At 46.7% G+C, this 14,031-nt stretch overlaps 1 protein-coding gene across 1 annotated transcript; it reads right to left on the bottom strand.

Annotated features, from left to right (window-relative positions):
* Positions 1-4,247: 4,247 nt before the first annotated feature.
* On the bottom strand, positions 4,248-10,536 carry Rdh8 (retinol dehydrogenase 8). Its single transcript, XM_051197131.1, has 6 exons — positions 10,434-10,536; positions 6,950-7,111; positions 6,243-6,422; positions 5,338-5,431; positions 4,616-4,799; positions 4,248-4,540 (listed from the first exon to the last, which is right to left on the bottom strand). The coding sequence occupies exons 1-6, from the start codon at positions 10,534-10,536 to the stop codon at positions 4,325-4,327; spliced, it is 939 nt and encodes a 312-aa protein (XP_051053088.1). The 3' UTR covers positions 4,248-4,324.
* Between the last annotated feature and the right edge of the window lie 3,495 nt (positions 10,537-14,031).

The raw sequence follows: 14,031 nt of genomic DNA, 5'->3' as shown, positions 1-14,031 counted from the left end.
GGACCCTGTCAAGAATGCTGGGTAGTTTCCAAGGACATCAAGAGGCCTAGGCAGACCTCTGCCGTAGATGACCTTGAACTTCTGATCCTCCTGCCTCTACCTCCTGAGTGCTGGGATGGACCCCCGTGCCTGTTTCATTCCTGAACTGCAGTTGCTTCTGCTTCTACTGCGTCGGGCATCACGTGGGTTCTGGGATCTGAATACTGACTAGTTTTCAGGATTCCAGCAAGTGCATTCTGAGGTATCTCTATGGCTCTATTTGTATTCTGTAGCCTAGGCTGGCCTTAAATTCATAATGGAGCCCAGGCTGGCCTTGAACTTCTAAGGAGACCAGGCTGGCTTCAAACTCATAATCCTCCTGCCTCAGGTCCCTCTGCTGGGATAACACTTATCCACACAGTTCCCAGAGGCCTTCTGATCACTACCTTCAACTTCCTCAAGGCTTTGGACTCTGTCCTGGCTTCCTCACCTCTCCAGACACCATGTGTTCTACCTGCCTTCTCTGCAAGGGGTTTCCATCCAGGCAGTGAGGACATTTACCAGGAGCCTGATGCTAAGGGAAAGGGAAAATTCAGAAGCTGACTTTTTCTGTATAGTGCTTGTCCTTCTGGATGTGCACACCTGGCAGTTTGACCGAGATTCTTATTGCATTGGAACTGAGCTTTCAGGCAGCTGTGAGGTATGAAGCTATGGGTAGGAGGGTCCTGCCAGCTTCTTGCACCTTGGGTAGTGAAGAAACACCTCTTAGAGGAAGCAGCATTAAGGCTGAGCACAAAGTCATTAGCGGGCAAAAAGACATGAGCACCTGTGGCTCCCACTGTCTGAGAAGGCTGAAGCAGAAGAATCACCTGAAACCAGAAGTCAAGGCTAACGCACAACGGACAACACGCACAAGCCTTGTCTCTCATATACACACAAAGGTAGGAGGGCTGCAGGACTGGGAGGCATCTCAGGGATGAGATGCTTTGGCAGAAGTGCTTGCCATGCAAGGGCGACGACCTGAGTTTGAACCCCCAGAGTTGACACAAAGCCAGATGTAACAGCCTGTCTGTAGCCAGCACTCCTATGCCATGTGGAGGAGAGACAGGGGAAGTCTAAGGCTCAAGGGCCAGGCCGCCTGGCATTGGCAGTGAACAAGATACTGTCCTGAACAAGGTGGGAACTGAGGACCGGACACCCGAGATTGTCTACATATGTGCTGTGGTGCTTGGGAACCCACACTCACACACTCACACAGATACACACATGGTATTTATACATACAAAGATTAAAAAACTAATATGAGTATCAAAGGAAGGAATGATGGAGTTGGAGATGGAAGAAAGATGGTACTTGTTTCTTATCGGTTAGCTCTGTCTTAAGTATTAACCCATTTCTATGTATTTCCACGTGGTCTTACCAGCGAGAGGCGGCTGGTGGTTCTAGTCTCTCCAGACTCTCCATCTTGGCTCCTCCTTACTATTTCCTATTTCCTCCTTATCTCCTAACCCCTCCTATCTTCCTTTCCTATTGGCCAACAGTGCTTTATTCATTAACCAGCGTGAGAAACATATACAGAATGACATCTCCCATCACCCCACCAAGAGAAGAGATGCTAAAAGTTGTCCAAAAACCTCTACAATATATAAGGACACACACACACACAAATAAATGAAGTAACTTCATTCTGTGATATTCTTTTTTTTTTTTCTAGAGAAGATTTATTTTGTTTTAGTGTGTGTGGTGCTGTCTCCTTGGTAGGAATTACAGATGATCCTGAGTTGCCTAATATGGGTATTTGGAAACCAACCTGGGCCTTCTGTGAGAGCAATGAGTGCTCTAACTGCTGAACTTTTGTTTTTAATTTTAAAAAATGACTAAAGCTGGGGGCTGGAGAGATGGCTCAGTAGTTCCCAGCACCCTCATGGCAGCTCACAACTGTCTGTAACTCCAGTTCAGGGGATCTGACACCATCACACAGATAAACAGGCAGGTAAAGCACTAACATACATAAAATAAATCATTTTTTAAAATGACTAAATCTGGATGTGGTGGCTCAGGCCTATAGCCCTGTCACTTATATATAAAGGTGTGAGGGTCAGGAGTCTCAGCTATAAGACCCTGGACTCAGAAGAGACCGAGATGGTAAAGTTTACATTTTGACCATTTCATCATATTTTTAAACCATTAGGACAGAATGCTTTAATAGGAAAAATACAATCTTTTAAACCTTTTCACTGAGAGTACCATAATATATACCAAGTTTGGAACTTAGCTTCTTTCTTTGTTTTTCTTTTTAATCATATGTTTATTTGTGTGTGGGTAGGCAGCTGTGAACCTGACACACCTTGAGTGTGGCAGCTGTAGGACAGCTTGCAGGAGTTGGTTGTCTCCTTTTGCAATGTGAGTCCTAGGAATTGAGCTCAGGCTATCTATCAGGCTTGGTGGTAAGTGCCTTTACGAGCTAAGCCATCTTGCTGATCTGTTGAGTTCTTTTCTTGAATATGCACCATGGAGCATTTTTTGCAGAAGCCTGAACAGGCTTCCTCATTCTCTTTCAAACCTGCAATGCATTCTGTATTGTATAATCATTTCTGGGGCTGGTCTGCTACTGATGGATCAATGGGCTGTCTCCAGGATGTTTTTTGCTGTTATATAAACATTAGAATGAACACATCATTTCACATATGTGCCAGAGTTCATGAGATAACTTGGCCCAGATATGTGCCTTTGCAGTTGCTGTGTGAGCATCTTTACCCTGAAGGGTTGTGTCTTCATGCTGGCTTCCCTGGAGCATCACTGTGGGTGTTAGGGGCCTTTTACATAGATGCAAACAACTGAATCACTAGGCTTGAGGGATGGCTCGGCAGTTAAAAGCACTTGCAATGCTTGCAAAGGACCCGGGTTGGGTTTTCAACGTATCAGCAGTTCAGCAACAATTGGTAATTCCAGTTTCAGGAGGTCTAACACCCTCTTCTGGCCTTCTCAGGCACTGCATACAATAGGTGCACATATATGCTTCCATACACTCATACAAAGAAAACAAAAACAAACATGTCATTAAAAAGTAAATAATAAAGGGTGGTAGAATGCTGCTCAGTGTTAGAACACAAGATTGGCGTGCTGGAATCTCCTGGGAGTGGGGAGAGGGAAGAAGGAGGATGGAAGGAAGGGAGAAAGGAGGGAAGAAGGGAGAGAGGAAGGCAGACAGCAGGCAGCGAAGGAGGTCTGGGAGGCTGTTGGAGTCTAACAGTGCAGAACCAAGTGTAGGCTGTCTCCAGCTCAGTCTGAACTCCTGCCAGCCTTCCTGCCAGGCCAGCAATATCATTCAGCCGGTGTTTAGTACTAGCTTCCTTTGCTGTGTTTGTTTGTGTTGTTACCACTGTTAGCGATGAGGGTTCTCCCTCCTATGCAGCTGAGTCTGACTCAGTGCGATTTCATCAGCATAGGGGGTGCATGGCCTCAGCCTCAGGAAATCCAAAGTGATGCAAAGTCACAGCCAGAACCCCCACCCTCTGCCTCTCACTGGACCCCAAACTGCAAGGAACCCTTTTATTGTGAAATTTTAAATTACACTTCTTTATTTCTTACGTGTGTGTGTGTGTGTGTGTGTGTGTGTGTGTGCATGTATGGACACCACAGTCCATATGTAGAGGTCAGCAGATAACTAGAGTGCTATGGTTATAGACATGTGCCACCACACCTGACTCATGTGCTGTTGGCAGACCCTGCCTCCAAGTATAAGGTGTCGAGCAATCGGGGAAGATGCCAACCTCTGGTCTCTATTTCTACATGTACACAGGTGCCCATGCACACACATCCACATATAGTCACACACAGTCTGTGTGTACCTACACACAGAATACATGCACACGACACTCACACACACCACACACACTTACAAAAAAAAAAAAAAAAAAGGTTTGGGTGAGAGAGGTGGCTCTGCATTTAAGAGGGTCCTCAGAGGACCCTCTTAAACACAGAGTGTCCCAGTACCCATGCTGGACAGCTCACAGACTGTACTCCAGCTCCAAGGGATCTAATGTCTTTTTCTGGCCTCTGTGGGCATCCCTGGCACATGTGCTAGCACACATATGAACAAAAAAGTTAGCTGGGTGTGGTGGTACGTAGTTTTAATTACAACACTTGGGAGGCTGAGTTAGCCTGATCTCCAAATTTGAGGCTAGCTAGCCTGGTCTACTTAGTGAGTTACAGGGCTACATAGTGAGACCTTGTCAATTTTTTTTTTTTTAAACCATGAACCAGGATGGATGAAAAAGTGAGTCTGTATGATCTAGGGACAGAGCCCTGCTCTCCAGCGTGGGAAGGGTTGGTTCTGTTCTGCTTATCCAGGCCACACACGGGTTGGGAGGCAGCCACAGACCAGACATCGAAGACCAAGGCTGAGAAGGTGAGGCCAGCGGAAAAGGAGCCTGTGGGCAGTTCTCACATACAGACTTCCAGAGGGATCCATGGCCTTAAGCATGGTCAGTGGGAGGTATCGAGCGTTGGTCTGTCTTCGGAGTGGGGGTCTGGTGGAACCGATGATCTTGGCAATGACCTGTAGGAGAAGACCCTGAGTTCTGGGACTTAAAAAGCTCTCCAACATCCTGAACCATAGTGCCTGCCCACTCACCTGGGCCACATCCTGTGGGCTCTGTCCCACAGAGCGGAAGAGCTCCCTGGAAGCTGGGAGGTACAAGTCCTGGAAGTAGCCCAGAGTGTCAGGGTCAGTGTCTGGGAACTCTGTCATGGAAACCTGAGCCAGGAGTTTTCCTTCAAAGTCAGTGGCAACTGGGCCTGGCTCCACCATTGAGATGCTGGGAAAAGATCCAGGGCTTGGATGTGGGGCTCCAGAAAACTCACACTGGCCTAGTCCCCTCACTCATTTTCTCCAGTTGTCATTATTATTGTTCTTACATTGAGACAGGGTCTCACTGTGTAGCTCTGGATGTCCTAGAACTCACTATGTATCTCAGGCTGGCCTTGAATTTACAGAGACCTACCTGCCTTGCCTGCCTCTGCCTCCTGAGTGTTGGGACATTATGTACCACAAGGTCTGTTCTCTTCTTAGCATTTATTATTACTGTTGTTGTTGTTATTTTGCAGCACTGGCATGGATTGAACCTAAGGTCTTTGTCAGGATAGACCAGTGCTTTCCTAAGCCATAGCCCCAGCGGTCTTTCATATTACTTCATCTTTCTTCATCCCCCTCATCCTCACCTGCTTCCCCACTTCCTCTCTCCTCCCACTTTGATAAAGGTTCAAATTAGCATATATTAATTATGCATATATATTAATTATGTCTCCTGCATCACCATCTCCCTTTCCCTGTGGCTGTCCAAGTGCCCAACTCACAAGATATTGAATTGTCGCAGCTGTATAGCCAGACTCTCGAAGAATCCTTCCAGGGCAAACTTAGAGGCTGCGTAGACATCATTGAACATGACACCTGGAAGGGGAGGAGGGAGGAGTACTCAAGGACGTGTGTGTCTGGGATGAAGTCTTTGGAACTTAGAGCAAGGAATATTTGAGCATTTTAACGAGGGGCCTGAATCATAGGTGAATGAAATTGTGCAATGGGCACACATAACATCAGGACGAGGTCATTCTGGATAATGTATCACCACCTTTCAGCTCTACCTACTCCCAGGAAACTCCCTTATTTCCCTCCATCTCTAGTCTCTAGTGTGATCCATTTACTTAGGCCATCCCCATAGTCCATGGTCACAGTGACTTGTTAATGCTTTTCCATAGCTAGTGCAATTAGGGAGTGGCTGGGGAAGAAGTCACATCACAGAGTATGTCCAGGATGAGGAAGGGTGGGGGGAATCTTGAAGGATTTGAGGAGGAAGAAGATCCGAGGAGCATAGAGGGCAAGTGGGTGGCTTGGCTTTTGGAATAGTCCATGGCAGACTTCACAAATGGATCTCTGTCTTTTCTGCTGTATCTCAGAATTTCAACATCCCTAGGGTCTGATGGGGCTTTTGTCAAGGAGGAGGAGCTCTGATGGTTCATTTGGATTTCAGGGTTGTGAATGGAAGAATGTTTCAAGTATACCAGAAGTGGAGTTGATTCTGGGATGTGCATGGCTGTCTATGACATGCATAGCATTACTGCCTACTCTTGCATCAGAACAGACAAAGGAAATCAACCCCAGAACATTTCCTTCAGAATCATTCTTAAGATAAGTTTGTTTGGATTATGAGTTAAAACCTACTTGCTACCCTTCTAATCTTGAAGGGGGGGTGTCCCAGACTCACCCTGGAGCCCCATCACGCTACTGACCACCACGATGTGGCCCTGTCGCCTCTTCTTCATGCCTGGAAGAACAGCTTTGACCAGACGGACAGCCCCAAAAAAGTTGGTGTTGAACACATTCTGCATAGTATCTAGGCTGAGTTCCTCCAGGGGCCCCACAAGGCCTACTCCTGCGTTGTTCACTATAGGGGTGCACAGAGAGTGTTGCTTGAAGTCACTCCTAGGACCTGAGTTTTCTGAACAAGTCTAGGGGGAGACACATGGAACCTAGGTGATATTAAGCAGTTTGGGTTCTGTACAGGTCTCTGGGCCTGGGAGAGTGGGTAGAAGAGTTACAGGAAACCAAATATTTGTCATACTATCCATGAGCAATTCCTGTCTGCCCCCCTAAATTGCACCAAGATGGCCAGACCCACCCGCCTTAGCAGGCTCCATAGGGACATGAATGACTGCTTCATCATTCTCTTGTCTCCCAGTGACTCACTGAAGTAATTTTCCCAACCACATGTTGTTTTCTCTTTATATGTGGATGTCTCTCCCATGCAGCCTCTACCCCAAAGTCTGGCATTTCTAATTGACAGATTGGTACTCCGACTCTTGGCCAACTGGTCTACCCCTTATCCAAAGCTGGAAGTTGTGATTTTACTGAGGGTGAATACTTGAGTCAATATGTTTGTGTGGGTGACCCCCAAGGGCTTCCAAGTCTCACCTAGCACATCCACTTGTTCTCCCTTGATGTGGCTGAGACAGTTAGCCACTGACTCGTCACTGCACACGTCCAGCTGGGCTACACTGAGGGTCTTCCCCAGAGCCTCTCCAGCAGCAGCCTCCAAAGGCTCCTTCTTCCCCAGGTCTCTCATGGTGGCCACCACTGGAGACAGAGAGCAGAACTGACAGGTGCTGGGCTTCTTTGCTCTGTAGGATGTGTATGTCTGTCCATGTGTGTACAGGCCACAGGATAATCCTGGATGTCATTCCTTAGGAGACAACTACCCCCCTAATTAAATATGTGTGTGTATGCACTCGAGTGTGCACTTGTAGCATGCGCAAACCACGTGGCACAAGCATAGAGGTCAGTAAACAACTGAAAGTCAGTTTTCTCCTTACATTGTGGGCTCTGGGGAGTGAACTCAGCTTGTCAGGCTTGAGAGGCAAATGCTTTTACCTGTGAACCATCTGGCAAGCCCCACCTTATTTTTTGACAGTCTCTTTCTGATTTTAGACCTCATTAAATATTTTAGCCTAGCTGTCAGTGAGCCTCAGGGCTCCATCTCCCTTTGCCTCTCCAGCACTGAGCCTTTCTTTTTTAGCTGTGTATGGGATTTTCATGCTTGTGTGGAAAGCACTTTATGGAGTTAGCTGTATCTCAGACCTATTGTTGTTTATTTTATTGATTGATTGATTTTTGTTTTTTTGAGACAGAGTTTCTCTGTGTTGTCCTGGCTGTCCTAGAACTCACTCTGTAGACCAGGCTGGTCTCGAATTCAGAGATCCATCCACCTCTGCCCACATGCTGGGATTAAAGGTGTGCACCACCACTACTACCACCCCAATTTTTTTTCAATGTGTGTGAGTGTTTTGTCTGCAAATATGTATGTGTATCATGTGTGAATTTGTGAATGGTTGTGAGCCACCATGTGAATGATGGGAACTGAACCCAAGTCCTCTGCAAGAACAGCAAACTCTCAACAACTGAACCATCTTTCTATCCATCTTATTTTTGTTTAAAGACAGGGTCTTGCTATGTATCCTTGGCTGGCTTGGAACTCAGTATGTAGACCAAGCTGACCTTGAACTTGTGATCTTTGATGGGAGATGTCATTCTGTAAATATGTTTCTCTTATTGGTTGATAAATAAAGCACTGTTGGCCAATAGGGAAGCAAGATAGGTGGGTCTAGGAGATAAGGAGGATTCTGGGAAGTGTAGGCACAAAGAGACTTGATGTAGAACACAATGGAGTAAGAGGCCTGGACCTTTTCTCTGGTAAGACCATACTTAGACTTATAGAAATGGGTTAGTAATTAAGACAGAGCTAACCATTAAGAAGCCCTAGTCAACGGCCAACAGCTTTATAATTAATATAGTGTCTCATGTGTTATTTGGGGGCTGAAGCAGCAGCAGGACCCAGGCGGCTGGCGGGAAAGAGTACATGGAACTTCTTCCTGCCTCAGCCTCCTGAGTGTTGGAATGATGGCTGTGAGCTACCATGTCTAACTATTTCTATGGTCTTGCATAAGTAGTCACAGACAGAGACTCACATATTTACACACTTACATTTAGTACCTAACTTCCTTTATCAATATTACTTTTTAAAAAAGTTTTACTTTTATTTTGTGTATTATTTGTATGTGCATGTGTGAGTATGTGTGCAAGTGTGAGTGTGTGTGTGTATCAGAGAACAATTTGTAGTAATTGTTTTTCTTCTTTCACTGTATGTTCAATCACAGGTTGCTGGCTCTGTGGCAAACACCTTTAACTGCTGAGCCCTGACTCCTGACCTCAAAGCTAGGGAAGGAGAAGTTGAATCTGAGGTGTGGCTACTCCTGACTCTCAAGGCTAAGGAAGAAGAAACTGAATTTGAGGTGTTGTAGGCCCCTTAGAAGATGAATACCCACCCACAGGAATGCAGCTTTGCTCACAGGGGAATTCATGCTCTGACACTCACAAGTATGTCCACCTCTAACCCAGAAGGCTGTAAGAATCAACTCTGCCAACTGGGATGATGTCCTTACCCTGGCAGCTGGCTCGAAAGTGACATTGTCTGCCAGCTTCCTCTCCCAAATACTCTGGGTCAGAGGATCCAGGGATGGCCTGTGCATCACAGCCATAAGCTGCACAGCTGCAATGGTTAAAGGCCCCTTTAAGGCCCCAAGGTCAGGTGCACTGTAAGACAGTAAGAGTTTCATCTTGGAGCTGTAATCTGGCTTAGTAGGGACATTGTCAGTGACCATCCTCGAATGCTAAAGCCAGCCTCCTTAGAGATGTTTTCTGGAACAGCTCCTCACTAACACCCCCCTCAAGATTTATTTATTTACTTTATGTGCAAGAATATTTTTGTATGCATGCATGTGTCTTTGGATGCTCTGGAACTGGATGGTTGTGAGACACTATGTCAGTGCTGGGAATAGAACTGAGAAGAGGAGACAATAGCTCTGGACTCAGTTTCCCAGAGATTCCCGTTTCTGCTTCCTGAGTGCTGGGACTACAGGTTTGTGCTACCACACCCAGCTTTATTATCACTGGGCATGATGCACTCTCTCTTTTCTCTCTTTTCCCTTCTCTTATTCTTGTTTTTTTTTTTTTTTTTTTTTTTTTTTGTAAGATGTTGCTATATGGCTTAGCTGGTCTTGAATTTACTATAATCCTCTAGTCTCTGCTCTGGAATGGTAGGATGGTAGGATCTCTGTCACTATTCCCAGCCTGCATTTTTTAAAATCCACTTATTGCCTCTCTTTCCTCTCCTCTTCCATTGCACACTACCAAGAGTAGAGGGTTTTTGTTTGCTTGCTTATTTTGTGGCATAGGAATCACTATATGGCCTAGGCTATTCTGAATTCAAAATTCTCCTGCCTCAACCTCTTGATGTGCCCTGTAATGAACCTGACTTGGGGCTGATTTGTTTTTGTTTTTGCTTTTCTAATTTCTCCTGTTTATCTTTTGAGTGCTGTGATTACAGGCAATGTGCCCAACAAGTGGGCATAGAATCCAGGGCTTTGTGCATGCTAGGCAAACACATTACCAGTTGGTCTACATCCACACACACACACACACACACACAGAGTTTCTTGTTCATAACTTTCCCTATCCACTATCCAGTACTCAAGAAATATATGTGAGAGGCTGAGGAGATGGCTCAGTGGTTACTAGCACTGGCTGCTCTTCCAGAGGACCAAGATTTAGTTCTCAACACCCACAAGGTGGCTCATAGCTGTCTGTAACTCCAGTTCTAGGGAATGAACACCCTCTCTGACCTCCTTGAACATCAGGCACACATGCAGGCAAAATACCCATACACATAAAATAAATAACTAAGTCTTAAAGAAAAAAGAAAACTATAAGATGAGAGAGTTACTCAAGTGAGTGTAATAGACAGGACCCTCACATGTCCAGGGCCTTCCCCAGCCTCCACCCAGGAAGGTGTGATAATAGAGACAGTGCTACAACTTGTGGGCCCTAAGAAGTGAGTCCTTACCCTGGTAACGTTGTCTCGGGTCATGAGCCAGCAGAACAGCGAGTTCAAGGCCGATCCCTGAAGAACAGCCAGAGATGAGCACACACCGAGGCTGGGAGGCCATGCTAATCTTCTCAGGAGCCTGTGTCGTCACCCCACAGCCTCTGCCCCACCCCCACTGAACCTACTGCTTCAGCTTATCTCCATCCTCAACCCCTGCAGAGCTCAGGGGTCCAGGGAGGACCTGGCTGAGGCTGGCCCTGGACAGGCAGCTGCAGATTGCTAAACTTAGCAGACCTAACTCTCATCTAGCAGATGTCTCTTCTTAGAGCCAAGCCTAGGAACAAAAGGCCAAATTCCATCACTGGCTTGGGAAGCTGAGGCAGGAGGATGGAGAGTCTGGGAGTTTTGTTTATTTACTTATTTGTTTTATTTTAGTTTATTTTTGTTTTTTTGAAACAAGGTTTCTCTGTGTAGCCCTAGCTGTCCTATAACTCACAGAGATGTACCTGCCTCTGCCTCCTGAGTGCTGGGATTAAAGGTGTAGGCTACCACCACCCAGCAAAAGGAAAGTTCTTAAGACAGAGTGTAGCCTGGCTTTTTTATTTTATTTTCATTTTTGTTTTCCAGACAGGCTGTCCTGGAAATGATATGTAGATGGCTGGTCTCGAATTCACAGAGATCCACCAGCTTTTGTCTCCCAAGTGCTGGGATCAAAGGCTGCACCATCATGGTCAGCGATTGTTTTCCTTTAGGCTGGGTAATCAGTCCAAACATGTCTCAACTAGCTAACTAACTAATAAATAAATGGAGGTGCAGTTCAGTGCACATACATTCACTCTTCAGCCACTATATTCAGCATTGTTCTTTTCTGTTTTTTTTTTTTGCTTGTTTTTCAAGACAGGGTTTCTCTGTGTAACAGCTCTGGCTGTCCTGGAATTCACTCTGTAGACCAGGCTGGTCTCGAACTCACAGAGATCCATCTGCCTCTGCCTCTGGAGTGCTGGGACTAAAGGTGTGTGCCACCACCGACTGGCACCTTTTTCTTTTTTAAAAACCTCAAAAGGAGCTGGGCTGTGGTGGCACACACCTTTAATGTGCATAGTGTGTGTGTGTATGTCCACATACATGGCATGAACATGGAGATTAGGGGACATATGTGGGAGTCAGTGCTCTTTTTCCTCCTTGTGTTTCCAAGGATCCAACTCAAATTGTCTGCTTGGCAGCAAGCACCTTCACACTGTGGGCCCTCTGCCAGCCCTCCAACTTTTTGTGCTTTTTTTGGGACATGGTGGACTTGATATTGAGACACCCCCCCCCCCAGTCTCTCAGGTGCTGGGATCACAGGCCATACCCCTGCTGCTTGATTTATAAGTGGTTCTAAAAGTTTCCTCTGGCATGTCAGTGAGCTTTAGGAGGGAGTGGCATTTCTTCTTATTATCTGCACAGAGGAAGAGACAGTCTTCACTGACAGAAGTCAGCCAGAGCAGACTTTGGGATATAACTTGGAGGTAGAACCTTGCCTAACATGCACAAGGCCTGGCTTTTGTCCCAGTATGCCCTCCCCTCAAAAAGTCAGATGTGAAGAAGAGAGACTAGGGGCAGCCAGATGTCTCAGTGGATAAAGGTGCCTGTTTCCAAGTCCAGTGAACTGAGTTCAATCCCAGGGACTCACATGGTAGAAGGAGAAGGAACAACTGTCTCCCCAAAGCTGTCTTCTGACTATCCTGGAGAGCTGTGACATGTGGGAAAAAGACCATGCATGCACATATACATACAACGAATAAATAAATGTCAAAACAAAAAACAAAAATAAACAAAAAACAAAAACAAAAACAAGTAGTTGACTGTCAGAAGAACTTCCTAGCAAGGTGGCCAGGGCTAGGACTTTATGATGACCTTTTATTTGGAAAAGGCTGTCTCTGGGGAGAGGAGATTCTCTTTTCTTCCTCTACCCGAGGGAACCCCATCTCTTCCAGCCACACAGGGCCCCGCCCACTCCTCACCAGGGACAGAGACTCTTTGTCTGAGGAACCAAGGCTGGGAGGGATTTGTCTGGCACCTCCCAGTTGCCTAGGCTGGGCACAGACACACCTCTTTAATTTCTCCCTGGGGGAATTCCCTTGACTCCTGACAGTCTGCATCAGTCAACTGCAGAGCAGTCCCTGACCCTCTGGTGTTGGGCACCTGGAAATTCTCATTTGATGGGGGTTTAGGATTGGGGCGGGTGTCTCCCTTGAATGATCTCAGGGTGAGGCAGAAGAGATGGAGGGATGGAGGACAATTCCTTTCTTTGGGGGATTAAAAACTTGGGGACAGCCTGGGGTGTGGCTCAGTGGCAGAGCGTTCATATAATAAGAAGAGCTCCATAAAATGGAAAGGAAAAAAATTTGAGGGCTGGAGAGATGGCTCAGTCTCAAGTGTGTGCTGTACAAGTCTGAGGACCTGAATCCCAGGACCAGAGTTCAGATCCCAGCATCCATATAAAAAGCTGAGTGCATCAGCCAGTGCCTGGAATGCAGTCCCTGTGGAGGAAGAGATAGAGGGATTCATGGGGTTCAGTGACCAGGTTCTGATCTCCAGATATGGGTGTTCACATGTGCACACCCCACCCCATGCACACACACAAACACATCAGTACACAGAAGTTGGCTACAAGGCTAGAAATGTGTTTGGAATCCATGGTGAGAATTTAAGGATTGCATCAGGCATCAAATTCCAAGTTCCAAGGTTCATGTGGACTAATGGAGGGTTAGAGAATGGCTAGGACAGTTTCGGGATGGGGCAAGGATTATGGAAAAAGTGGGGTTTTGAAGGGTAGGTAGGCTCTGGGATGATGCTGGGAATTCTCCCTTTGCTGGCCTTGAGACAGAAAGAATTAGGTATAACTAACTCTGATTCCATGTCTGAGGGGAGGCTGAAGGTTTTTATTCTTTATTTTATTTAAATTTTTTGAGATAGTCTCACTATGTAGTTTTAGCTGTCCTGGAACTCACTATATAGACCAGGCTGGCTTCGAACTCAGAGATCCACCTGCCCTCTGCCTCCTGAGTGCTGGGATTAAAAGCATGTGCCACTACATCTTTCGTTTAGGTGCTTTGATTTTGTGTGTCCTGGGTGTGAGGGGTGTGTGTGCTGTGGCATGTGTGTGGAAGTCAGAGGACAACTTTTAGGATCATGTGGGTTTGGGACATAACTCAGGTCATCAGTCCTAGTGGCAAATGCTGCTCCCTGCTGAACTATCTAACTATCTTGCTAGTTAGAGAGCTAGGCAGAGAGCCCACTGAAGGCGAAGATTTAGTATTACACTGGGACTCCTCCACCCCCACCCCGGGATTCTAGGGCTGGTGGGCGTGGTCCATCTTCCAAGTAGTGAAGTCCAGCTAGAAGGACTCCGATCTCAGACAGCCAATCACCGTGTGGCGCACACTTCGCAAACTTTTTCCCTGCTGCTGTGGGTCACCACCCCCCTCGCCCGGGCCCCGCCCGGCCAGGGCACTGGAGCGCAGGGCGCGGCTAGGGCGGGGTCTCAGGCAGTCTCCAGCAGATCCTCACAGCCTCAGGCTGTCCAGAGTGACTGCTTCCCCGCAGCTCAGTCTGCATCGCCCTTGGCCTTGGC

The sequence above is a fragment of the Phodopus roborovskii genome, unplaced genomic scaffold, assembly GCF_943737965.1.
Source record: "Phodopus roborovskii unplaced genomic scaffold, PHOROB, whole genome shotgun sequence".
NCBI classification, from domain to species: Eukaryota; Metazoa; Chordata; class Mammalia; order Rodentia; family Cricetidae; genus Phodopus; species Phodopus roborovskii.
Note: the sequence above shows the minus strand (reverse complement) of the source record. Positions and strands in the feature narration are given on the sequence as shown.

Coding starts and splice junctions, on each gene's coding strand:
- Rdh8 (XM_051197131.1), bottom strand. CDS start 10,536: ATGGCCTCCCAGCCTCGGTGTGTGCTCATCTCTGGCTGTTCTTCAGGG. Junction 7,112..10,433: donor CCCGAGACAACGTTACCAGG/GTAAGGACTCAC, acceptor CTCTGTCTCCAG/TGGTGGCCACCATGAGAGAC. Junction 4,800..5,337: donor CTGCGACAATTCAATATCTT/GTGAGTTGGGCA, acceptor ATCTTTTCCCAG/CATCTCAATGGTGGAGCCAG.